This window comes from Pezoporus occidentalis, unplaced genomic scaffold (assembly GCF_034315485.1).
Source record: "Pezoporus occidentalis ecotype Australia unplaced genomic scaffold, CSIRO_AGI_Poc_V1 ctg169, whole genome shotgun sequence".
Taxonomy (NCBI): Eukaryota; Metazoa; Chordata; class Aves; order Psittaciformes; family Psittacidae; genus Pezoporus; species Pezoporus occidentalis.
In genome coordinates this window covers 391,390-415,486 of record NW_026913521.1, presented here as the reverse complement: position 1 = coordinate 415,486, position 24,097 = coordinate 391,390, and the positions used below count along the sequence as shown (strand labels likewise).

At 42.1% G+C, this 24,097-nt stretch overlaps 1 protein-coding gene across 3 annotated transcripts; it reads left to right on the top strand.

The window, feature by feature from the left end:
- Positions 1–1,369: 1,369 nt before the first annotated feature.
- Positions 1,370–23,894, top strand: WIPI2 (WD repeat domain, phosphoinositide interacting 2). 3 transcript variants are annotated; one of them, XM_062613559.1, is made up of 12 exons: positions 1,370–1,636; positions 10,147–10,229; positions 14,699–14,868; positions 16,076–16,172; positions 16,758–16,855; positions 17,274–17,366; positions 18,155–18,225; positions 19,133–19,240; positions 19,946–20,110; positions 21,071–21,178; positions 22,300–22,397; positions 23,187–23,894. In XM_062613559.1, exons 1-12 carry the CDS (start codon positions 1,563–1,565, stop codon positions 23,297–23,299), a joined length of 1,278 nt encoding a protein of 425 aa, XP_062469543.1. In that variant the 5' UTR covers positions 1,370–1,562; the 3' UTR covers positions 23,300–23,894. The 3 variants fall into 3 exon arrangements, with proteins under 3 accessions (XP_062469543.1, XP_062469542.1, XP_062469544.1); XM_062613558.1 differs by having other exon boundaries at positions 1,371–1,636; positions 22,300–22,430; XM_062613560.1 differs by lacking the exon at positions 10,147–10,229 and having other exon boundaries at positions 1,371–1,636; positions 22,300–22,430.
- The last annotated feature ends 203 nt before the right edge of the window (positions 23,895–24,097 follow it).

The window sequence follows — 24,097 nt, the reverse complement described above, 5'->3', positions numbered from 1 at the left end:
ATAAACTGCATTGAACAAAACAGCCCCCCATCCCCAAAGCCCCCAGGCTGCAGCCAGGGGTGCTGGCAATGGGCACCTGAAGTGAACCATCAGTCCTGAAATAGAGCTGTCTCAGAGGGCAAAAGGCAAATGGAATGAAAAATAAGTTACTATTTTTGAAGCCTGAATCCAGTTGTTATGGCAACCAAAGCCTCCCGCATGGTGCTGGGGAACGGCTCCAGCCGCGGCGCTGCCTCCAAACCTGGCAGGCGGAGGATGGTGGGATGCAGAGATGTCCATGCTCGCATCACCTATGCCCCATTGGGACACGTACCCTTTCTCATGGCAGCTCCTCTCATGTATTGCTGCCCATAAGAGCACCTTGGTTTTCTTTCCTCCCCCATCCCTGGTGCTCTCCCCATCTTCTGGCAAAGATCTGAGTAATTATAATGATATTAAGGAGCGTTTCCAATACTCAGGAATACACTGAATGCATTGACCTTTTATTAATGTCTCCAAACCAGAGTTTTCCTCTAGAGGAGGAATGGGTCATGAAGGCCAGGGCTGCTTCCTCCCCAAACTGTGCAGATCCCAGACCATGCAGGAATCCCATAGCGGAGACATGTCTGTGTGTGGGTCCCAGCACCTTTGGGTGCTACAACAGTAGTGTTGGACTCTGGCAGGGCACGGTGTAACTGCATTTCCCTGTGTGAGAGGCTTTACATGAGTAATAGGAGTCACAGGGCACATGGGTGGGTTGGTAGCAGCTGGAGGCAGAGGTGAGCAATGTGGGTGCCAGGGCTGGGATAACTTTTCAGGGCCAAGTCCTTGATTTTGTTCCACTTTCCAGACATTCCCTGTTCAGTTGCCTTATTTTGCCTGTAATTTATGTTCTTTCCTGACTAGCTGCTCCCTGTATCTCAGCCCGTGACTCCCCTTGCTCTGACATGGTCTCCTGCCCTGTCCTGCAGGCTGGGGACCCGCAGAGCATCTTCACCCGAGGGCACAAAGCCACTGCCCTCCGCAGCGTGCCCAGGAGCAGAGCTCGCTGCCCCGTCTGCTGCGCCGTGGGGACCTCGGGTGGCACGAAGCAGCACTGCAGAGGCGCCGGCAGCGAGGAACCGTGCTGTTTGACCACGGAGGGTCCGCGGGGACCGCGACACTGTCACGGCCATCCCGGGTGTGGACAGCGGGGACAAGCCCGTGTTGGGGCGTGACTATGAGTCTCCCATCCAGCCCCCGACCCCTGCGGGCCCTGCTTAGCTTCAGAACGATGCTCCACCCCTTCCCCCCCCCCTCCACCGCTCCCAACCAAGTTGCGCGCCACCACCCGAGCGCATGCGCATCCCTTCCCACACCTGCAGGGCGGGGCGGCAGTACGGTGGCCGGCTGGGGCCATCGGGGCGGCACTGCACATGCGCAAGGGTCGCTTCGCCCGCCTGCCCACAGCGTAAACAAGGGGCCGGCGGGGATGAAGAGGCCGCGGGGCTGCGGCGGGGCCTGGGGCCGCCGGGGTTGAGGGTCCGCTGCCTGGTGGAGGCGTTCCCCCCCCGCCGGACGGGGGTGGCGAGGGCCGGCCCGCCATGAACTTGGCCAGTCAGAGCGGCGAGGCCGGCAGCGGCCATCTGCTCTTCGCCAACTTCAACCAGGACAACACGTAAGGGGGCGGCGCCCGGGCCTGAGGTGGAGGGGGAACCCGGCCCTGAGGGGGAGCGAGTCCTGGTGGGGTCCCCCTCTCTGGTGCTTCCCCTTCCAGCAGCCTCTGCCGTCGCCGCCTCAGAGCGGGTCCCGCTGTAGCGAGGAGGGGTAGCGGCAGCAGCAGTCCCCCTCGTCCCTGGGTGTGGAGCTGAGGGGTGCGAGGCGGCGCTCGCAGAGGGGTAATTGGCTGCCGGAGCATGTTGCCTTTTCCTTGCTCTTTCTTCTTGTGCGTGAGAGGCATTGCTCGCTGTTGCTTTGGGAAGGGAGGGAGGGAGGGCTGATTCTCCTTAATGGTGCCCAAGCTTTTAGAAGGACCCAGGCATTAAGACCCAAGTCTTCCAGGAGGTGCAGAGATTTCATCTGAAGGCTTATTATAGTTGTCTTTTCGTACAGCTTATTTTATTTTCTCCTGTTGTCTGTGTTGATGCGGTATAGAATCATAGCATGATTTGGGTTGAAGGGACTTTAAAGCTCATCCAGTCCCAACCCCATCCCACGGGCAGGGACACCTTCCACTAGAGCAGGTTGCTCCAAGCCCCTATCCAGCCTGGCCTTGAACACTGCCAGGAATGGGGTATGTTTAAAAGTATTTTTATGAGCCTGTGCTTGTTTTGGCTTTGAAAAAGAAGCTCTTCTCCTGTAGTCCTTGAAATTGTGCTTGTGTTTCAGCTCATTTATGCTGCACGTCTTGGAAGTCATTTAACTGTAGCGGCGTATTTAGCTTAATTAGTACGTTAATTTTAAATGAGGTATTAAAACTCATTGCTTTTCAGTTCAAGAAATCACTTATAGTTGGAACTGGAGCCCTGAAGATCCTTTAAAGAAGGATTTGACCATTTTAAATACCTGAGAGATGAAACTGGGGGTCAATAACCGAAAGAACTTGTACTTGAGAAAGGAGGAGTTTTGTTTTAGGAAGTGAGTAAGAGGAAATGATCTCAGGTTGGCATCACAGAGCATAATCCATGTGTGTGGTGGTGGTTTCTTCTTTTAACAACTCATTGGCTTTACGAGAAGCGATATCTTGTCCTCACAAGAGAGATCTCTTGACTGTCTTCAGGATGTACTGTGTTATATGGGGATTGAGGTGAGAAGGTTGGTTGTGGTGGCTGCCAAGATCGAGGAGGAAGGTCACATCACAGAAGGAAATATTCTGTTTGCTTTTGTAGGTTTTGTTGAGGTGAAGAGATGAACAAGTGGAGCTGGATAGACTTGAGACAAGACACTTTAACAGTAAATAACTTATGATAAAGGATGGGGGGGAAGCAGTAGTCTTGTGTGTGTTTGTAAGTAAACCATTATCCATATATTGATTCCAGCCAAAGACTTCTGCAACTACTTTTGAGGTTTCCTCATCAAGTACCATATAGAGGTCACTCTGCCATTGTGCATATAAAACAAGCCCATGTTTTGCTTAGATACCATCCATTTTTTACCTGTTACTAGCTAAAACAAGTCATAAAACGAGGAAATCTCTCACCTTTCTGTTGCAGTTCATGAAAGTTATTATAGGAGGTTTTGAAGTTCAAATGTGCTGTCCAACACTGTGATCTGAAAGTTTGAGTATTTCTCCTTCTCTAAAGCAGTTGCCTATTTGCAGTTGCCCCTTAGCTTTGTGGAGAGCTGTGTATATTGAAAGATCACTGAGTTGTGACAAAAGAACCCCAAGTACTTCTATAGAGCAGGAGAGCTGCAGGCTTGACTTGAGAACAAGCCCGAGACAGAAGTAAAAAGAAAGTAAATGTAATAAGTTTATTTGTATAAGCTCTTTGGCTTGTACAGCTTGAAATCCTTCCTCAAGGACAAGTGTGATTGCTTTTTAAGGGAGGGGGAAAGGAACAACTGGATAATGATTTCTTTCCTCAACTTTGTATGTTACTTTTTCCATTTAATTTTTGTAAATATCCAAGAGTATTCTTTGATTTCTGTGCTGCAGCTGATTATTTTATTTATTCAGCATTCGCATGCCCATTGTGCAGGCAGATCTTATTAAATATTATTTGTATATGTAAATAACTTGGTGATTAGCTGATGAGAGTTTTGGTGCTGTCTCTTTATGTGATCCAGACCTGGCCCATATAGATCTTTGCAGTTCAAAGTCTTGGGATAGTAGGTCTTTTGTGTCACTTTTGAATACTTCTGCATTTTCAGATTCCCATCATAGAAATGTCATAAATGTAAAAAGGTTCCTGTCCATGTTTCTGTCTCAAAATCAGGAGAATAATTTAAAAGGCTACTTACTTTCAGACAAATGAACTGGCTGGCTGGTGTCAAATAAGTATCCCTTCTTTCTAATAGTGGCTCAAAGAAATCTCTGTAAGGAAAGTAGTAAGAATAAAACAAGTCTTGCAGACATCTTAGTGAGCAGTTTCTTACTCAAACACTTGTCTGATGTGGTAAGTGACCCGAATAACTGCATTACGTTGTAGTTCTTAAACTGTGTAGAACTTGGTGACTGTGTAAGTTGTTTAAACTGAAGTTTATTCTTTTTTCCCCACCCATGATCTCTATTAGTTTCTTGCTTGAATAGAGAAGCAAGAAGTGGACTTCTTGTTTATTAGTATACTGTTGTAGATATCTAGAAGATCACTACTCACCAAGTGACAAGACTGCAAAGAACTTACCAGGAATTAATTGCTTTCCATGCTAGGCCTCAGAAAGCTTACTTATTTTCACCTTAAATTACAAGTAACAAGTCTTTCTCCAGTCAGGCAAGGTAAACACGTGCATATTCTCTCAGCCAGTATATGAAAGACAAGCTTTGTTTATGTTTTCTCATAGTCAGTAGAGCTCACATCATGCTTTAAGGTGTGCTTCAGTAATTAGAGGAATTGCTGACAGACAAAACCAAAACACAAATGACCCGGGTGCATTGTTGTTATTGCATTTAAAGCTTTTACCTTCAACTTAACAAGGTGCTGGTTACACTCAGGCTCAAGTGTGTTTTGCTTACCTAGGCAGCAGTGCCAATGGCCTTGTACTTGTTGCTGGTAAAAATAGGTATTGAGCTTATATGTCGTTGGGTTTATGAAGGATTGGTAATTAATTATTGTCCCTTGTAGGAAGGACGTGAGCTTCATGGTGGCTTTTAGTCTTGGGAAATTGGATTGGTGGTAGTGAGAAGAATGTTGTCAACATAAGAGTTGCTGTTGCTTTTCCCCTAGTTTTTAGCTGTTTTGTTTTTCCCAGGCTTAACTTTTCCTTATTAATATTCTTTCATGGATGCTTTATGTAGTGACACTGTCTCTTGGAAATAGTATCTACGTTATTGCAAGTGCTGTCTTGCCCCTTTATTCTGTATTGCCTTAAGGTTTATTTACATGGGAGCTTTGAATTATTGGCTGGAACTGGAACTCTGCCTGAAAACACTCCACCTATAATGCAGGAGAAGCAGTCGGGTTGTGGCTTCTCTTTGATATGATATGTTTTCATTAAGTAGAAACGTAGAGAAGGTCATTTTCAGAAGATGTTAATGTGCTTGGTTTGGTCCTAGCCCTTTTCCCCAGTGAATCAATCATTGCACAACTCGTTGTGACTGGCACTGTCTGGAAGAAGCTTCAGCTTGCAGATGAAAGTGAAGTAACTGCTCTGAATTTGAGTGCCAGCAAAACCATGCAGTGGAAGGTTGTGGGTGATCTCAGTGTTTTAGCAGTTGGAAGCCTTTAACAATAGATGCTTGGTAAGAAGTACAGCTTAAGCTTGAATGCTCTTTGTATTACTTCTGGGAGACCTGCTAAAACTGAGCACAGATACATTTATTGGAAAACAAACTCGCCTTAAACTCCTACAAGCTCTAAAACCCATAAGGAAAATAAGTAATGTAATAGAAGCTTGTAACTTCTGTTAAGGATAACTTCAAGGTCTCAAAGCTTATATCTGCCTATAAAGTAGGTAAAACTTTCAGTCTCTACTTTGTTACACAAATATTCCCAGAGAAATACCTTTGGAAAAACTTGATTTGTATGGTGTTCAAATTCAATTTGCAGAAAACCCCCAAACCTGCTTGTGAAATAATGCAAGTCAAGAGACTAATAAATTGTGAATGCACATGGAAACAAAATAATTGCTGTAGTTTTGAAAACAGATTCCTGATGAAAGGACAAAAGGGAGCCTTGCGTTTGGACTTGCAGTGAAACCCTTGAAGGGTTGCCTTTAGTCTCCGCTTTTGTGTATGTATGGAGTTATGTCTGACGGGTATCAGTCCATATATGTTATTTCTGATCTAATTCTACCTTATTTTTTCCAAGTAAATCAGTTTTGTTCCGTGTTCTGAGCAAATGCTTACAGCTTTAAAGTTGTATAGCATGCTTCATGTTGCAGAAGTTCTAGTTCCCTTACTACGCGATGTTTGTATCTCTAGTAAACTGCTTGGGGTGAAACGAACAGGGGTTAGCTGCTGAGCATTCACCCTTCTCACTTTGTTTCTAGGTTCAAGTGTTAATCACCCATGATCCTTGAGGACAGGAGAGCTTGCAGGCTTTAAAGCTGGGCACACAAAAAGGAAGGAAAGAGGGATCGCGTAGCTGTTGTGCTCAGGAAGGATAGCAGGGAGAAGGAATTGTGTGCCGTGCACTTGTTGGTGTTGCAGTGGAGGTAGCAGCCGAGGTGGGCTTGCCAGAGGAGCTGTTCCTCAGCAGGCAACTATTTAGATGGAAGTTTGGCCTGAGAGTACTAGTATTTCTTGGATTATGAGCTTTGTTGTCCCAGGCTATTGCTGCATGTTAAGTGAGGAGCAAGCGTGGTCTCCTTTTGCTGCAGCAGATTTCAGTTTGTGTTGGTTTTCTTTTAAAACAGAAAAATCTCCTGTGAGTTGTCAGTGTATTGCTGACAAATCTGTTGAACATAGGAGTTTTTTGTCTAGATCTTGCCCAAAATAATGATGTTCTTGACCTTTTGATTAAACCATGTCTGTGAGATGTTACAGCTTTGCTTTCGGCAGACATTTGGGAGGGGGAAATAAAGCAAAGTAAGTTTCCTTAGTAATTCTTAATGTCATTTCATTGATTTCTTTTATTGTTCCACCCCTCATCATAAGCCTTTGTTCGCAAAAAGTTTTGCCTTTGGAAATTTACATTGGTTTTGAAATGGAGCATTGGTATAATGAGACTGTATCATAATGAAGGTAGGTTTAATTAAGCAGTTATTTAAAAAAGGAATGGCTTCTGTTTATACTGCAGCTGCAATTGATTTTTGATCTTTGAGAGAGATGCCCTTAGTAGGATCTTCCTGATTCATGTAGAATATTTCTGAGTAATAGTTTGTCTTCTATGGTACAGAAAGGGAAAAACTGGTTTTCTTCCTTCTGTATGTATATTAAGGAAGCAAAAGGAAAACCTTTATGATTCTAACCCGTCTGAAAAAACTTGTTTCTAAAGAGCCAGAGATTGAACCAGCTGATTTCCCACTCTAGGTGAGTGCCCTTACAGTGAATGTCAGCATCTTGAAACGAGCGTGTGAACTATCTCATACCATCGTTTGCTTGATGAGGTTAGTTTTAATTATTTATGACAGCCACTCTTGAAAATGCTCTCAAGATTTATGTAGCCTTGGATCAGGCTGCAGTGTTATCTTTGAAAGAAGGGGGTGAACACAATTGCAAAAGTCCCGGCCCTATTGGTCATTTTGTACTGAGTAGACAACGTTGATGATGAAATTACTCAAAAGTCTACAATCTGAGGTGTGTAATAGAGGCTCCACACAGCAGAGCTAAAAAACCACCTGTGTGTAGCATAGAAAAAAAGGTGAAATTTTTAATACTTTCTTTTCAATTTCAGTCTCTCATCAGCTGCTGAAAATTGGTGGTAAGAAAACATAACACTCGCATTGTCCAAGGAGCTTCTGGTAAACCACAGTAGCTTTTTGTTGGTCCCTATCTGTTTGAGCAATAAGTGAATGGCCTATTGATCATATTTCTTCCCCCATATGGTTACACATTTTTTTTAGAGGTGAGATAATTTTGGCTAGATACTTGTTTTGTGGGTTTGGTCATGTAGATAGCTATCAGGCATCTTAAAGGCTTAAGTGTAATATCAGTGCAGGGGAAGATGAGGGATTTAAATCACTAAGGTTGTGCTGGTCTAATTCAGCCTACTGAGTTCTCCTATTACATATAAAAAGCCTTTTTCCAGTTGTTTCGTAAGAAGTAATTTGAGAGTACATTGAAGAAAAGCCCTCCAAGACCAAGAACGCTGTTCTAGAAGAAAAATGGGTTGTTTTGCACTTATGCCTGTGTACTGTAATGGGTTTAATTATAGTGACTCGAGCAGGTCTGTGCAGCCAAATGATCTGGGACTTCATCACCTTGATCCTGAAAGAAGTAACAAAAAGCAGTTGACATGGCTGTAATGGTCCATTCTGTGCTGCTGGTTTTTTGGCTTCTACTCAGGCTAATAATTCTTATCATGTATGCAACTCGCTTTCACCAGTGTCTGAAGCTTATTTAAATGAGCTGTAGGTAGTCAGTAAGAACAAGAAAACAGGGCTTCCTCACTGGTTTCAGTGGTGCTGTCAGGACAAGAGTGATACAGCAATATTGCTGTGTTTAAAGCTATAAGTACAACACAGGATTCAATTCTGCCTAGTAATAACACTTGCAGGCAGAGCTGCTGCGTGGCATTCTCAGTGAGGAAATCATCCCATGTCTTTTGTAGCTCGTTTATATTGCAAAGAGTCTTGTGACTCCCATTTATTTTTAACGTGGTTGAGTGCTTGTTTACCTTTGTGAAGTGACAGTTGTAATGCCATCCTTTGTTAAACTTTCTTCTGAGGGAAGCAGTAGATGATCTTGGAAAAGGTTTTTTTTCGGTTTCATAGTTTTCTACAGAATTTGGATTTCCATTGAGCTGTGCAGAAGTAGGTGAGGAAAAACACTGAAGCATCTTTGGCAGCTCATCAAATAGAATCTGCTGAATGTACCAAATTTGTCTGAAGTAAAATGAAGTTCAGTATTCGAAAGGTGACTCAGAGGAGCAGGAATGAAATCTTGTTTTACAGTTGCTTCTCTGTCTCTAAGCCTAATATGGTTTTTTAATACCTTGGTTATTGAATCTGAGGAGGTTTTCTTCTCTTGCCTGGATGTTGCATATTGTGATTTGAAGATTTAAACCTTCTCAAATACAGTTTCTTAGCTGGACTGCGCCAGTTGTATTTTTTTGTCTAGAAGAGAAGGTCCTACCATCATAGAGAGGTTGATTTTATAGCTTGGGATTTTTATTTCAGAGGGAAGGCCATGTGAGGAACAATTTTTAATCTTCTAGGTACCCAGAAATTTAAAAAGGGGCTCACTTTGGAGCCATGAGAGGAGAATACAGAAAGAACAAAGGAATCTGTGTTGTATTCTAAATGCAGAACTAATTGTCAGTGCATCTGAAGTAGAGAATCATCTTACTGAGTTCAGAAGGGCATTTTGGCAGGGTTGGGTTTGAGCTTTGTAGTGAACGACTTGCCACAGCTTGGCAGATCGAAGTACATTTATCGGGATTGAATTAGTTTTACTCCATGTATCCTGGCAGGAAGAAATAGATGAGCTATAAGCGCAGTGCTACACTTCTGCACAAGTGTATTGACTGTTAATTTTCTTCTTCTGTGGTGTAAAAATAATCCTCTGCATGGGGAGAGGAAAATAAGAACATGCCATTGTCTGCTGCCTTGATGCGTAAAGACCTGCAAGACAAGCCTAAAGGTTTTTCTAGCATAAAATTGAAGACCTGTCTTTGACTCTGACTGGAAAAGCAATTAAATAGTCTGTGAGCTAAGTGTGGAAAATGAGTTATGGAGGAAAGAAGGGTTCATAGTCAGGTTTTGAATGTTCTGCTGTTGTTAAAATCTGTTTAACGTCAGTGAATAGCATTTTTAAGAGGGTGCCTCTGATCAAAGATTCAGCTTAAGTATTTGTAAGGCTGAGACCTGCCAGTGTGCTTTGGAGGTGCTAGAGTATCGTCAAATAAAACCAGAGAAAATTAAAGTTGGCAGTCTCTAATTCCTTTTTGTTATTATTGGTTTTAATATGAAAGCTCTTTTTGGGGTGCTTGGGGCAGGTTACAGTGTCAGGAGCAAAAATTCCCAGACAGCCCGGTGTAAAAGGTCTTTGAGGTCACCTCTAATGATGAGCCAATGATGTAATGGGTTTGCATTACATTATTCAAGTCATCATCTCTCCTCCACACTAAAGCTTTTAGGCTGTATGGAGAAGTCACTGGTATGAATTGGGCAGCAGGCTTATGTTAAGCTGTGAACTCTTATTCCATTAAATATGAAGCAGGATTGCACACCTGGGGTAATTCTGAAGCTACTGGGTATTTTCAGAGCTGAGGAAGCTGCTTGTGTCTTTCAAGGCTTTTTTGGTGAAGCTTTTTATTGCTATGGTTGCTGAACTAACCCAAGTGGAGTTTTAGAATAGGATAAGAATCTGTCCAAGGGTAATCACAGCTGATTTAATTGATGTTCCTGACTGGCTTGTTTCTTTTCCAGATCCCTTGCAGTTGGCAGTAAATCAGGCTACAAATTCTTCTCCCTTTCTTCTGTGGACAAATTAGAGCAGATCTATGAATGCAGTGAGTATCTTGTTTTCTTTTTCTCTTTTTATCCCCTCAATTGGCTTAATTTGGGAAGAATAGGACACCTTTCATTTTTTCACAGGTTGGTTGACATAAAAGGAACCTTTAAGTGTATGATGAAATACCACACAAAACAATTGAATGCTGGCAGGGTAAAACCATGTTTCAGTGTTCTGTATTTAAATTTAGCTGTATGTTGTCAAATTTGATATTAGCCATTAGGTGAGCTCTTTGCTTTTCTCATGCTGTGTCCCATAGCCAGGTTATATAGCAGTGTGGCATTTAAAATACTTGTGTGAGAAGCGTGCCTTTTGGGTCTTTATATCGGCTATTAGGGCAGGCAACCACTAATACACTTTCATCACATAAGCAAACAAAGCCTTGATTATCCTTAATCCTAATATTTGCTGTTAGACAAATACTTTTTTAACATGATAGTTGCAGATTTACTTGTCCAAAAAGATGAATAATCCAAATTCCCATAACCTCTCAGTACTCATCGCAGTTGAGTAGGATATGAGGTGAAACAGAGGGAAGCTTGGGGAGAGGAGAAGTGGTATCCCTTGTTTTGCCAGGACTTCCCTTTTTTGAGATGCTAAGAAGTAAACTATGAGTGCTATGTGTAAACTCCATGTGAACAGGTGGTACCAGTAGCTATGATGTCAGCACTTATGGTTGGATCCTGATGTGCCATGCTATACAAGAGAATTCAGCCTCTGTTCCCTAAGTGACCTGACCCTGTGGCATCTTAAGTTTGAAAATGGTGTATGATTCAGATCACCTATTACCTGTGGTGGCAGCCCCATTCTGTATACAGTCAATGGAGAGAAGTAATTGTGAGGTTCAAATTAGGCACCTGTGGTCAAGTTAAGCTGTGTTGCAGCTACCTTTGCCTTTTTGAGTCGTGGTCTGGTTGTACTGGTTAATGGGTGGCTTGAATGCCATTTTATGCCGTTGAGTTGGTACCTGACCTCTGTAGTATGTGAGGCACTTAAAATATCTCGACTGATACCACCTCACGGGACCCAGTGAAGATGACTCCTGTTACACGAGACACTGAGTAAACATTGAAAGAGACTGGACTGAACTGCATGGGACTGCTGCTTTTAGGTAGTCCTTGAAATTAAAAATACAGGTTGGATCAAGTGCCTTGCTCAGAAAACCTTGACATGAACTGATAAAGCAGCTGGGATTGGCATTTAGACCATCTGGTTCCAGTCTTGTCTGAAGACTGTTCTGGGATGCCTGTGTTGGCTTAACCTCATGAATATTGTTGAGTTTCTTCCATGAGTGTTAAGTCTGTAAATACAGAGCACAGTGTGAGCTAACATTTAGCAGAAACTCTGACAGTTTGACCTGTGTAAGGCAAACTTTGCTCATGGGGTATGCAATATCTGCAGCAAATCTAAATATTTGAGACCTTCATATTTGGTTTTGTATGTAGTTAAATGATTTTCAGCCTTGGGCTTGCAAACCATGGAGGGCTTCTTGTCTATTGGTACTTCCTTTTCGCAAGGAAAGGTATCTTTGAGGTCTCCCAGACATGTGCCACCTCCTCCCAGTTTAGTTTAAGACTTTGCCTTGATTTGAGTGAGCACTTTTAAGGTCTCCTCCCTCTCTTCTGTAAGAATGATCTGCAAGTTCTCATGTAGGTGTTTAAAGTAAACTACAGAATATTCCCCAGCTCTCTTGTGTTTGAAAGGTCAACTGAACAGACTGGGAGGTTTCTTTGCTCCCAGTCACTGACTTCTGCTGTGACTCTATACAAAGTCGCCTAACTGTGCTTGGTCTTGATCCCCCTGAGAAAATAAGTATTAGATTGAAGGGTGCTTTAAGGCTTAATAAATGTGGATAATGTGCTTTGTGTTCTTGGGTTAAAAATGGAATGAAAGCACAGCTGATCATAATCTGGCTGGTTCTAACCAGCTCTGGTCTGTGATGCTACATGCTTGTGTTTATGATGCTGTCTGTAATCTTGTTGTATATTTGCTTGTTTTCCCCTCACTGCTGATATGTACATTGTTCTGCAGTTCTTTTTGTTCTTACTGTATTTTGAGTTGGAGCTTCTGGCAAGGCTCAGTTGTGTAGCATAAAGGAGAAAATACAAATAGAGAAACCCCTGTGACTAGCAGCATTGCTGTAGGACTCAACTAGTGTTTCTGAACATATCATTACTTCAGGTCAGCTGAAGGTAGGATGTGCAGTATAGCCTGGTACTCTACTTGAATGGTTGCTTGTGAGGGAGCATACATGTTTTGGCAGTTGTAAAGAGATTATCACCCCCTCCTGTTAGGGAACACAAAGGAACAGAGGTGCACCCTGTGTTTGAAGTTAATTTAAATTAAAAGCTCATCACTAAGCCTTTCTCTAAAGGTAACTATCTGTATTATAGTTGTGAGAGTGAAGGATAGTCTATACATTCTTAAGCATTTTCCTTGTTGAAAGTGTTTTCTCTGTGACTGCTTAGTTCTTGACAGTGCTCTTCCCTGTGTGCCTTCCCTGCTGCCTACACTTCCCATCAGTGCAGCGTAGGACAGCGCTTTTCCATCTGAATCTGCTGCTATTCCTCTTAAATACCAGTTCTCCTGCCTGGGAGAGTAATAAAGCACAGGAGCTGTGTCTTAACACACAGTTTCCCTTGAACAGGAAAGAAACTGTGCTCACCCAGGAGCAGGGAACAGTCAGACTGTGGTTTCTTGGTGTCTGTGTGCTGCTCTTCTAACTCTTTACAAGAGATGCCTTCATTATGAAGGACTCCAGGCTTCCATGGAAAGATAACCTATACTGTAAAACATCTGAGAACCTTCTGTGTTACTGGTCTGATTCAAAGAACATGGTTCTCTGTGTTTGAAAGTCAGCTAATTGAAGCATATTTCTGTTATTCATGTGTTGTGTGTGGCATCAGCAAAATGGAAAACAGTTCCTTGAAAACAAAGTCATTGCTAAAATGCATTATCCCTGTTGGATGAGGAAATTGAATTTTCAAAGCCTCAGTAAGCTGTTTTGTCTCCTCTGGAAAAGTACCATATTAAATAGGAGATTTAGATAAAAGTCAATTATGTAGCATAGAATGCTGCAAATGCTTAGCATAAGCCTGCTCCTTTTCCATAAGGAGACTATTTCTCTCTCTCAAAAGAACATAGAGCATTAAATGTTTTCTGTTCTTCTTGAAATAACTGCCCAGAAAAAGCCACTTTCAAAGCAGATATGTCACACAGCAGTGACTTTGTCATGCCCTGAGAATGCTGGACAGGACTTTCTTCAGGGAATTTCTGTCACTGGTGATGAGAACAGTGCCAACTAATTATTTAATGTGTCTCTTGGCCAAAACAGAAGCCTTAAGAAATAAGCTTGCTCTGTTTTTTATGGTAGTTTTATGGTTTGCATTGAGCTAATCCAGATACTGATTTAGGCAAACTTGGTTGTTTTGGTGGATGAAGGCCAAAGGCTCAAGTCATTTGTCTTGATTCAGTTCTGTAATAGAGGGGTAGGTATAGCCAGTAGCTGAGAGAGAGCTGCAGAGTGCAATAATGCTCTCTCCAGCTTTCTTCTGCTGTGAAGACTATGTCCACTGTGTCCCTGGGGCTTTTGGAGAGGAGCTTCAGGTGATGAGAGGGGGAAGCAGACATGCCAGAGCGACTGGTGGTGGGACATGCACTCCTACTGTACTATAATCCAATACTGTACTATAATTGAATGCTCTAAAAGTGCTGCTTTGCCAGAAATCCTGGACCCCCCTCCCTCCTGCTGTCTTCTCCACACTTTGAATGGTGACTTGTGTTCCTCCTTTGCCTCCAGTGCCCCGTAGTAGAACACTTGACAAAAGTAATGCTGTTTTCTGGCTGTGCAGACACGCTGGGCTTGGGTGATTCCTTTTGTATAAATTGCTTTTAGGGACTGTCAGGTAAGAGGTAGTTTGTGTAAAAATGCTGGTAAGAGACTGAAGCAATCTTATAGCAAATGGGTTTACCAGCTTCTTTGAGTACAAGAAGACAAGAGGTGTGTAGAAACTCCAAGGTGTTTGGTCATCAAAAATCTAAAGTATAGTATAGCTTTAAAAATGAAACACACACACCAAAAAACCCTGAAGCACAAGTAACCCCTTTGCTTTCCTGGATTTCTGCAGAGGTAAGAGAAGATTGGAAAATACTGGAATTTGACAGCTTTTTTGTATCTCTGGGATTTTTTCCTGTTGGATCTTGGCTAGGAGCAGTAAGTGCTTTGTTCTGAAGCATAAACTGGCATGAAATCATGGGGTGGGGGGAGGAAACCTTTGTAAATCATCATTCACTATAGATGTTCTGCTTTATAAGCCTGTCCTGCACCCCACCTCAACTCTGAGCTGCTGTGGTAGAATGTTTGCTGTGGTAGACTGTATTGTCTTAGACAGTATTTCCTGTTGACGTGCATAATTCATCTTCCCTGAAATCTCCCTGTGTTTTCCCCTCACTATTGTGATTCCTCAGCTGACACAGAAGATGTGTGCATTGTGGAGAGGCTCTTCTCCAGTAGTCTGGTGGCCATAGTTAGCCTTAAAGCTCCACGCAAGCTCAAAGTTTGTCACTTTAAGAAGGGGACAGAGATTTGCAACTACAGTTACTCCAACACCATCTTGGCTGTCAAACTCAATAGACAGGTGAGTAGTAATTTTGACTAGATGAAAACATGGGAGGGGGTTTGTGGCTCCTATTCTGGCATGTCTGTTGATTGATGTTCTTTGCTTTGGTGGCAGAATTGCTGTTTGACATTAACTTGCACTTTTGCAACTGTAGCTTCTGTATGGCATCTTGGTGCTCCTATTTAAGTCGTTTTGGTTCTATGTGTATGTATTTACTTGGGAAAATGCCCTGAGTAAGGTGGGCATGCACTGAGTAGGAGGTTGGGCTAGAGACCTCCTGAGGTCCCTCCCAATGTGAATCATCCTGTGTCCTAAACGGGACACTAACAGTTTTGGTTCAGGCCTAAATTTAAAGTTATGTGTTCACTTCTTCTGTCTTTAGAGTTTGCTGAATTATTTAAACATAAATAAAATCATTGAACTAGTGAAATTCTAGAGTATAGTACCAGGAACCATAGTTTGCTGTATTACTAAATCATTACTAATACATTAGTCTGCAAATACAGATCTGTCTGTCTTCAAACAGCTCATTCAAAATAGAGAATGGCATCTAAAGAACATCTTCATAGTATCCATATCTGCCCTCAAATTTCAGATGTGGGAGGATGGGATTCCTGTTTAAAATAAGGGGAACAGTGGCTAATTTGGTATCTGACATAGTGAGGTAGCATTAAATGAGTAACATCTTGTTAGCTATCCAGATGTAGTCTATGGAAGTGTAAATGAGATGTTAAAGAACTTAAAGCCCCTCACAAATGATTTAACTAATAAATGGTTAAAAAAGACCTTGTATGGGTTTTTTTTCTGCTTACCCAAAGCAGAAAATTATTCACACATGTGAATTTGGCTCTTGGAGGAGGGGAAATACGTAAGGGTAGGTACAGAATAAGAATTAAATAGCTTTAAATGAAGGTTTCTGGCTTGCTGCCTTAAACTAGTAATGTAAATCATTTTCACTTAAATCAATCTGCACTAGTGTGGCTTGAGAGAAGTCAAGTGCACTGGTCAGTTCAAGTGACCAAGTTAGTACTGCACTCTTGAAGCCTTGTCAAGAGGTGTATCTTGTGTGTCTTGTGTCATACTTGTTTCTTCCCATCTGGTGGGTGTAACTTTTTCTCTATTGGAAGGTACCTACTGCATTTTTGGATACATTTTCTTTTAGGATTGATAAAGTAATATAAACTCCAGTTTGATACCAGCATTTCATCCTCTTTCCCACATCTAGAGGCTGATAGTATGTCTGGAAGAGTCTCTTTATATACACAACATACGAGACATGAAGGTACTACATACAATCAGGGAGACACCTCCCAATCCTGCAGGTAAGTGTGTTCTTAGAAGCCAGTATAACTCTGAAAAGTGCATCCTGTGTCAACATAGGATGCTTTCTACAGGGAACTGTAGCATTGGTAATTCCACTTTCAAATAAAAGTAACGATTAAATACACGAGTGCTGTCTTAAAGCCTACCTGTTTAATCCAGGTGAGGCTTTTAAGAACAAATAGCAGGCTCTGCCTTAAACTGCATCCTCCCAGTATTTTAACCTCCTAGAGTTGATGTGTTAAAATGTTAAAAAGAAGCAGTAGAACTACAAACTGGATTTTGCTAGCACTTAGTTAAAGGCTTTGCCAAGTTAATGCTTTAGGAGTCATGACAGACATGGAAAATTCTACTGCTTAATCAGTTGTAGCTTCCTTTTCTCATTTATCATATGTCAAAGCTTTAAATAAATAGTTGAATATGTTACAGGTTGACTCTGAGATTATTTATCTTTGTTCTGATTCTTCTGATACCTTATGAGGATAACTTGAGTTATTCATTTAATATTCAAATGCAGAACCTGGAAGTTTTGCTGCCTACGTCTTGGAATTTACCCCTCTCTGATTCTGTTCCTGCATCCCTTCTAGGGCTGTGTGCTTTATCAATAAACAATGATAACTGCTACCTGGCCTATCCAGGAAGTGCAACTATTGGAGAAGTACAAGTCTTTGATACGATCAATCTGGTAAGGATCTTTGTGAATGCCATTTCCACCTCTAATGATGCAGTTTGGGGAAATCACTACATGCTCAAAGAGGAATTGCTAGCCATTCAGGTTCCCCTGCATCAGTTTGCAGTGTGTCTTATAGCAAGGCTTCACAGAACGCTGGCAAGGAAAATAGATGCTAATATTAGATAGGGTGAGTAGAGTTGGGCACATGAGTGAAGCAATTTCTATTTGAATTGCCTTTTAAGTATCCTTCTACTGCTTGTACTCTCTATGCACATGCTTCTATATACTTAGCAGATAGTAAAACGAACACTGAAGCTCTTTTCCATAAAGTGATACCCATATTTGCCTTGAATGCTATTAAATATGCAGTCTCAAGCTGCTTTTAACCTGTACTGTCCTAAGGTTATATTTTATTGATTCACTCCTGCAGAGAGCTGCTAATATGATCCCAGCTCACGATAGTCCCTTGGCTGCTTTGGCATTTGACGCGAGTGGTACTAAACTTGCCACTGCATCAGAAAAGGTAAAGTGGCTTTTTCTTGGCTTGTCAGCAGTGATAAAAACAAAACTTGCTTTGAAGCATTTTCAGTAGGTTTAACCACGCACAATTCCATCCACAAGTGCCAAAAAAGAAGGCTTACAGTTACAATGGCAAATCTTAGTTAAGAGCTGTTAATGATATTTGACACACTTTCCATGCTGTGAAATGCTGGATGATAATAAGATTATTTAAATAAACACATTTTAATCTGGCTGTAATCAGGACAATCCTCTCTTTCTCCCTTCAGTGCAAGATGCTTATTAGAAATCAGTTGTCTTGGTTTGATGCTGTCTTCCTAATGAAAACAAGACAGAGTCGAAATAGAAATGTCTTGTTGGTCTTTGGCACACAATGAGAAATTGTCAATCTGCATTATATAAAATAGAAACTCTGAAGCTTCTGCTCTTTGAGTAATAGGCTTAGAATATAAAGGTGTAACTGATTGCATCTGATAAAGGCACAAAGGCATCCAGGTGACTGTACTTGTACTTGTCTAATGGTGTTATTCTCATGATCAAATATGATAAGAAGGGCTTGTTTGAGGCATAGCTTGTTCTCTACATTAGTAGCTCCCACCTCTTGTTGTTTCTCTAATCTTCAAACACATCCTACGAACAAGCTCCATAAATATTTCATGCTAGCATGTGGTGTGCATAGACAGCAGTAAGTTAACAGTAAAGTGGTTTGCTGCTTGTAGTTGTACCCTGCTCCCTAGAGCTAATACACTGTGAATGAACTTGAAATGAAATATGGTTTTTTTGTCTTTACAGGGGACAGTAATTAGAGTGTTTTCCATTCCAGAAGGGCAGAAACTCTTTGAATTCCGAAGGGGAGTGAAGAGGTAAAGTTCAGCTGAGCTAATTATCTGGAGCTCATTCCTTGTGGCAGACCTCCAGTATGTTCTGCAGCTGAGCTGACATCCTGATTCTTGCCTGTTTCAGTTTTCATTCATCCCTGCCTGTACACTTACTACAGTTTTGGCTTGAATGTCGTTCAGTTTCACCCCTTTGGACTTGAGTGTTCCACAAAACAATCCTGTCAGAACTGTACTCCCTCTGTCTTTTAAAAACTTACTGGTGAGGGAACTTGTTTAAAGTGAATCACCTTTTGCAAGCTGTATTGTATTCTTACAGCAATTGGAGGTAGCACATCTAATGTTCTCACTCTCTTCTAAATCCCTGTGATCTTTGCTAGCCAGTGTGAAATGGTACTATGATTTGTGGTGGTAGTAACTTTGTAGCTCTACTGTACTTTATACAGAGGTAAGACTTAGTTCATATTGTTACTAATTGACCCCATACCTGATATACATCAGAGAACATCATTAATGGGGATCTGGCTCTTGAAGTGCTTTAAGAAGGTATCAGAGAATTCAAAATGCTTATTATGGAAATGTTCTTTTTCCTTATTTGTGAAGCAGTGGTGACTGAGAAATCTGCTTAATTATTAAGCCACATACTTTGGTTTAATTGTGAGTCACCTGCCATCACTGACAGGAGAAGAGCAGCAGGTGAGTCTACCATACAGCTGCAGTTCCTCCTAGCTCGCAGTATGGCTTTTGTGAACATAATGAAGCACCTTAGGGGTGAATGTGCAGAAAGACTCCTACCTACCAAAATGGGGAAGTAATAGTCTCATTTAAGTCAATTCCCGGGAGTTAGTAAACACTAGCTTTCTTCTTACACCAGTTGGTAGAGTATTAGAGTGTCAAAGATACAATGCTTTGGTTTTCATCCCCCCCTCCCCAGGTGTGTGAGCATCTGTTCGCTGGCTTTCAGCATGGATGGCATGTTTCTGTCTGCATCCAGTAACACAGAGACGGTGCATATCTTCAAACTTGAGACTGTGAAAGAAAAGTAAGTTTCAGAGATGCCTTAGATTTTGTAAGGAAAAGGCTATAAAAATCCTTACCCACAACACAATGAGTGTGGACAGACTTCTTCTGAATGCTTCCCTAAAGTAAAGGGCATAAGAAGTCACTTATGCATTAGCAGCTGTAGTTGAGCTGTGGTACTGTTCTCCCAGTGAACAGGAGAGAATTTCTGCTGAAGAGAAATTGGCCATTCCTTGGCAGAGGAATATGAAGCAGTTCTACCTTTTGGTTACATTTGTGTTTCACCTCGGCTCATAATCCGTACGCTTTCCACCTGCTAATAGGCCTTTAAAAGGCACCAGGTTGTAAAATGTTCCTGTTTGATATGAGAGGACAGTCTGTCTTATGTTTCTGTGGCATTTGTTGGAAACAGTGATTTGCTTAGTGATAAACAGGTGAGTAATACCTTGAAGTGTAGCACTTTCCAGTAGATCTTGCTCTTGTATAATGACCCTTACGAAATGCAGTTTTATAAGCAGAAGGGTCAGTTTACAATCAAACATGCTTAAATAAGAGGCTGAGGTTACTGTAGGACACATTGTGCCCTGGTAGCATAAATGGAGTGCATTAGAGTTCTCAAGGGTGTTTGTTATTTCTGAAGAGAAACAAATAGCTGCTTAATATCCTTAGAAACAGAGATGTTTTATAGTGTTTAATGTGAACACAAAGTTTTCCTTCTGACTTGCAGACCTCAGGAAGAGCCTACGACCTGGACAGGTTACTTTGGAAAAGTGCTGATGGCCTCCACGAGCTATCTGCCCTCTCAAGTAACAGAGATGTTCAACCAGGGTAGAGCCTTTGCTACAGTCCGCCTGCCGTTCTGCGGGCACAAAAACATCTGTGCACTTGCCACGTGAGTAAAGAAATGGAACCTGAATTCACCACCCTTCTGGGTGCTTGGCTGTGTAGAAGCTGATGCTGCAGAACATAACCTTATCTCCAGCAGAGTGGGTAGTACATGGAGCTATGGATCACCTGTAATCATTTCAAAACCCCTTCCAGTTTAAGAGCAGTGTATTAGAGCTAACACCTCACAGCCCTGTGGTGGGAGGAGGAAAAGGCATAATATATGGATGTGACTAGACTAAGTGTTGCATAAAGATGTCTTTTAATACTGAAAGAAGAATGTTGAGAACAAACCCATAGGCTTACAGCAGTTGCTTCCATTTGTGCTGAGGGGGTGGATGCTGTGTCTTGTGTTAGCAAACTGCAAAATCAGGCACTCCAGACCAACCATTAAAGAAGTCTTTGAAAGCAAGTTCGTATTATTCTTATCTCTAAAACAGCATAGCACTCATTAAAGTTAATTTTGAGGACTCAATTAAATCTTTATTCTGTTTTCAACAAAGGCAGGTCCCATTTGGCACAGCTACAAAAGCAATAAGCTGAGTGGTAGTAAACTTATTTTGGGGGGGGTTTATTGGTTTTATGCTAAATTAACTTCATGGCTGCGCTCTCACTTCTCTGAGCTCAAAGCACCCTTTAAGCAGTGATTAAGGCTTGTGACATCTCTGAAATAAGTAAATGCTTCCCATTGGAATATTTGTCTCTGGAGTTGCACAAAGCTGGATAACAGGATGGTAACTTCTGAATCTGTTGTACTGGGTTGTGTAAGATGCTTGAGTCCTGTTAGCCCCAAAATGTGGTGATGCCTCTCTTACGTGCAGCTCTGTCCTAGGTGCTCTGTCTGTTACCAGTTTTCTCTGTCTAAAAGCAAGAGAGTGGAAAATAATGACTTAAAATCATGGGAGGGGAGCAGAGTGTGCTTTCTGGAGTTCTTACTTGTCTGTTGCTCTCCCTTGAACCTTTCTAGAATCCAGAAGATCCCTCGTTTATTGGTGGGAGCTGCTGACGGATATCTCTACATGTACAACCTAGACCCCCAAGAAGGAGGAGAGTGCACGCTAATGAAGCAGCACAAGTAAGTCCACATTAACTGAGTTCTGTTCTTGGAACAGCTCATTTCTTTAATCTTTCCAGACCTCTGACATGAATGAGTAACTTCAGAATCCCCCTGAGCCTTCACTCCTAGTGTCTGCTACACTAAGCACCGCTTTACCAGCAGAAACTTAACACTGTCTGATTGCATTGAAGGATCAATCGCTGTTAGCTCTGTGATCCTGTTTCCCCTTACTTGGCAGTTTGAGTTGAGTTACTTAAACAAGAACTTGAAACTACTGACTCCATCCTCTTCATCAATAAATGAAGTGGTTACACACATGAGAAGGAGATGTTACTGTGACTTCCTAGAGGGGAATCTGGCCTAAGAAATTATCTGTCTTCTCTCTACTGCTAACCTTATAAACCTCCTTGCATATAGGCCAGCCAACGAAAATTCTATAGCAATACTTTAGAACATGTCTGGAAAATATGACAAGGAGATATTTCTTACAAGGTTTGGCAGGAAATGGTAGGGTAATATAGTTGGGTTACTTACATGATCAATTGTAGAATTAAAGCCAATAACTCATGATGATAATTCAGGTTTGCAGCTTTGGTCAGTCTAATACTGGTCAAAAATCATACATTTATCTGAGCAGTTTAAGGTATGATCTCTGGTTTCACTTAGAGATGACATGAAGTCTCATAGAGGGAAGCTTTTATCAAGTTAATGTGTGAAATGCTCACACAACCTTCACTAGAGGGTTTTCTAGTGTATGTGTATGAAGGAACCACCTCTGTTGTGGACAGAGATCAAGTGACAATCTGTAACATCGCTGATTGGAACAGGGGCTATTTTATTCTAATAACACCCTATAGTTCTGAGTCCTTTTTGACCCCTACCATCAGCTACTGGGATTCAGATCCTGATGCTATGTCAGAGGCAAGCATGTCACTGATAAGTCTTCAGTGTTAAATACGAAGTGTTGTCAGATGCCTTCTTGACAGGCCTCTGGAACGGAGAGACCAGGTTTCTCCTGTTGCATGTGTATATATGGGTGTTTTTGCACATCTAATGAGAGATTCTTGTGTAGCTGTCAACTGAAGCAGTATCATGCCCTAGCAGATCACCTCTGCAGCTAACCTCTCTCTGCTTGGCAGGCTTGATGGCAGCATGGAGCCAGCCAATGAAATCCTTGAGTCTGCATCCCACGACCGGCCGCTGGTAGCACAGACGTACAGTGCCGCTGTGACTAAAGGTACATATGTGCCTTCCTCACCCACAAGGCATGGTAAGGAGAAGGCTTGAAACGGGGCAGCGAGCATCTCTGTATTGCTTCATTCTAGATGGCTGCCTGAGCTCGTCTACTTGAACACATCAGAACTATGTCTGATGTGGAGCATTGGTGAGCAGTAGGAAAAGAGCACTCGTGATGTACAGTAGCCCTTTATAGATGGATCAGTCAGCTTTGCTACTTCCTGGATAGAACTTTGATTTGGACTGTGGGTGATAACTGTAGTGGTAGTTGCAGTACTTGCCAAATAGTTCTTGAGATGCCCCAACATGATTATTTCATACAGGAGTTTTGCACCCAGACCTTATGCAAAGCATCTGAATTATAGACCCCTTCCACCTTTTTCTTTATTTGAAAACATTAAGTGTTCCTGTTGTTCCTTTATGGGAACAGTGACCCTTTAGCCTAATTTGCTGCTTTGTTAAATCAAGAGGATGAGAACTTTGGTTAATACTGCAGTTCTCCAAGTCAGTGGAGCTTTTACCATCTGTGTATGGCACTCAGGTTAGTTGCAGTTGCAGCTGTAATGCGTGAGTGGAGAGTAAGAAAAACACATTGCACACATACAGAGTAGTTTAATTTTGATCATGAACCAGTTTTGGCTTGGGAAAGCACAGTCATGATAAAAGCAAACATAGGGTGGCAGTCAAACTGTTACAAGTCACGTCTGGTACTTCAACTCTAATCATTCACTTTGGATCCAAGCTTTAGTTTGTGCTGCTGATTTCCCCCAACTTGTTCCTTTCTCTGCAGCCTATACAGATGACCTGGGTGCTGTGGGTGGAGCTTGCCTGGAAGATGATACCAACTCGCTTAGATTGGATGAAGACAGTGAGCATCCCCCCATGATCCTTCGGACAGACTAAACCCGGACCTGTGAACTCACTCCTGAAGCAGAGAACACTGGCTTGATGTTTCTTGAGGAATCTCGTGTTATGCTGCTATGAACTTTGACATGAGCTGGGAGAGAGGATGACAGACTCTTACTGTTTTAAGTCGTAGCTGTAGTTCTAATTCTATACAATTGGAAAAATACATGGTTTTCAATTCAGTGGCTTTTAATCTTGCTTATCTATTTTAGCTGTGTTTATTTTTTCTGTTGCCAAAACCTGCTGTCTGTGCAGCCCTCAGAGCCTACTAGCTTTGCATGCGTTCATGTGCCAAGCAAGCATAGGAGGGGGAGAGAGAGAGAAGCCACTTTATAACAAACTCAAGTTTGTATTTTTTTTATATATGTATATAATATTTAGCTTATATAAGGAAGGAGTAGAGAAGTGGTTCTGGAAGCTGAGACTCCGTTCTGCACTGACAAAGGTCCAAATGGTTTCCTGTGCATGGGCTTGCAGGCATACCTAGTGACTGACATGCAACCTTTCAAATGCAATGGCCTGTTTTGGGGGGGTTCTCCCTTCCCTTTCCTGGACCACTTTGTTAATTAAAATTCCTTCTGAATGTTGTGTATTTGTGGGACTGCTCTGTTTGTTGCAATGGAAAACTGGAAGTGTTTCCCTGCATAAGCATGTAGAATATAGAAAGTGCCTTTCCAGGGAAGACAAGTAGTTGATGCAGGAAGAAGGCTAGAATGAAGGAGGAATTGCTAGAGACTTTTGTTTGTACACCTCTAGTGCTTTGCTGTCTGTAGCCCATACTGGCTGATAAGCTTG

Bases quoted from the DNA above. Each gene is read 5' to 3' on its own strand.
- WIPI2 (XM_062613558.1), top strand. From the start codon at position 1,563: ATGAACTTGGCCAGTCAGAGCGGCGAGGCCGGCAGCGGCCATCTGCTC. The intron at 16,173-16,757 runs GTAAGTGTGTTC...CATCCCTTCTAG, and splicing joins GACACCTCCCAATCCTGCAG to GGCTGTGTGCTTTATCAATA. The intron at 21,179-22,299 runs GTAAGTCCACAT...TCTGCTTGGCAG, and splicing joins ACGCTAATGAAGCAGCACAA to GCTTGATGGCAGCATGGAGC.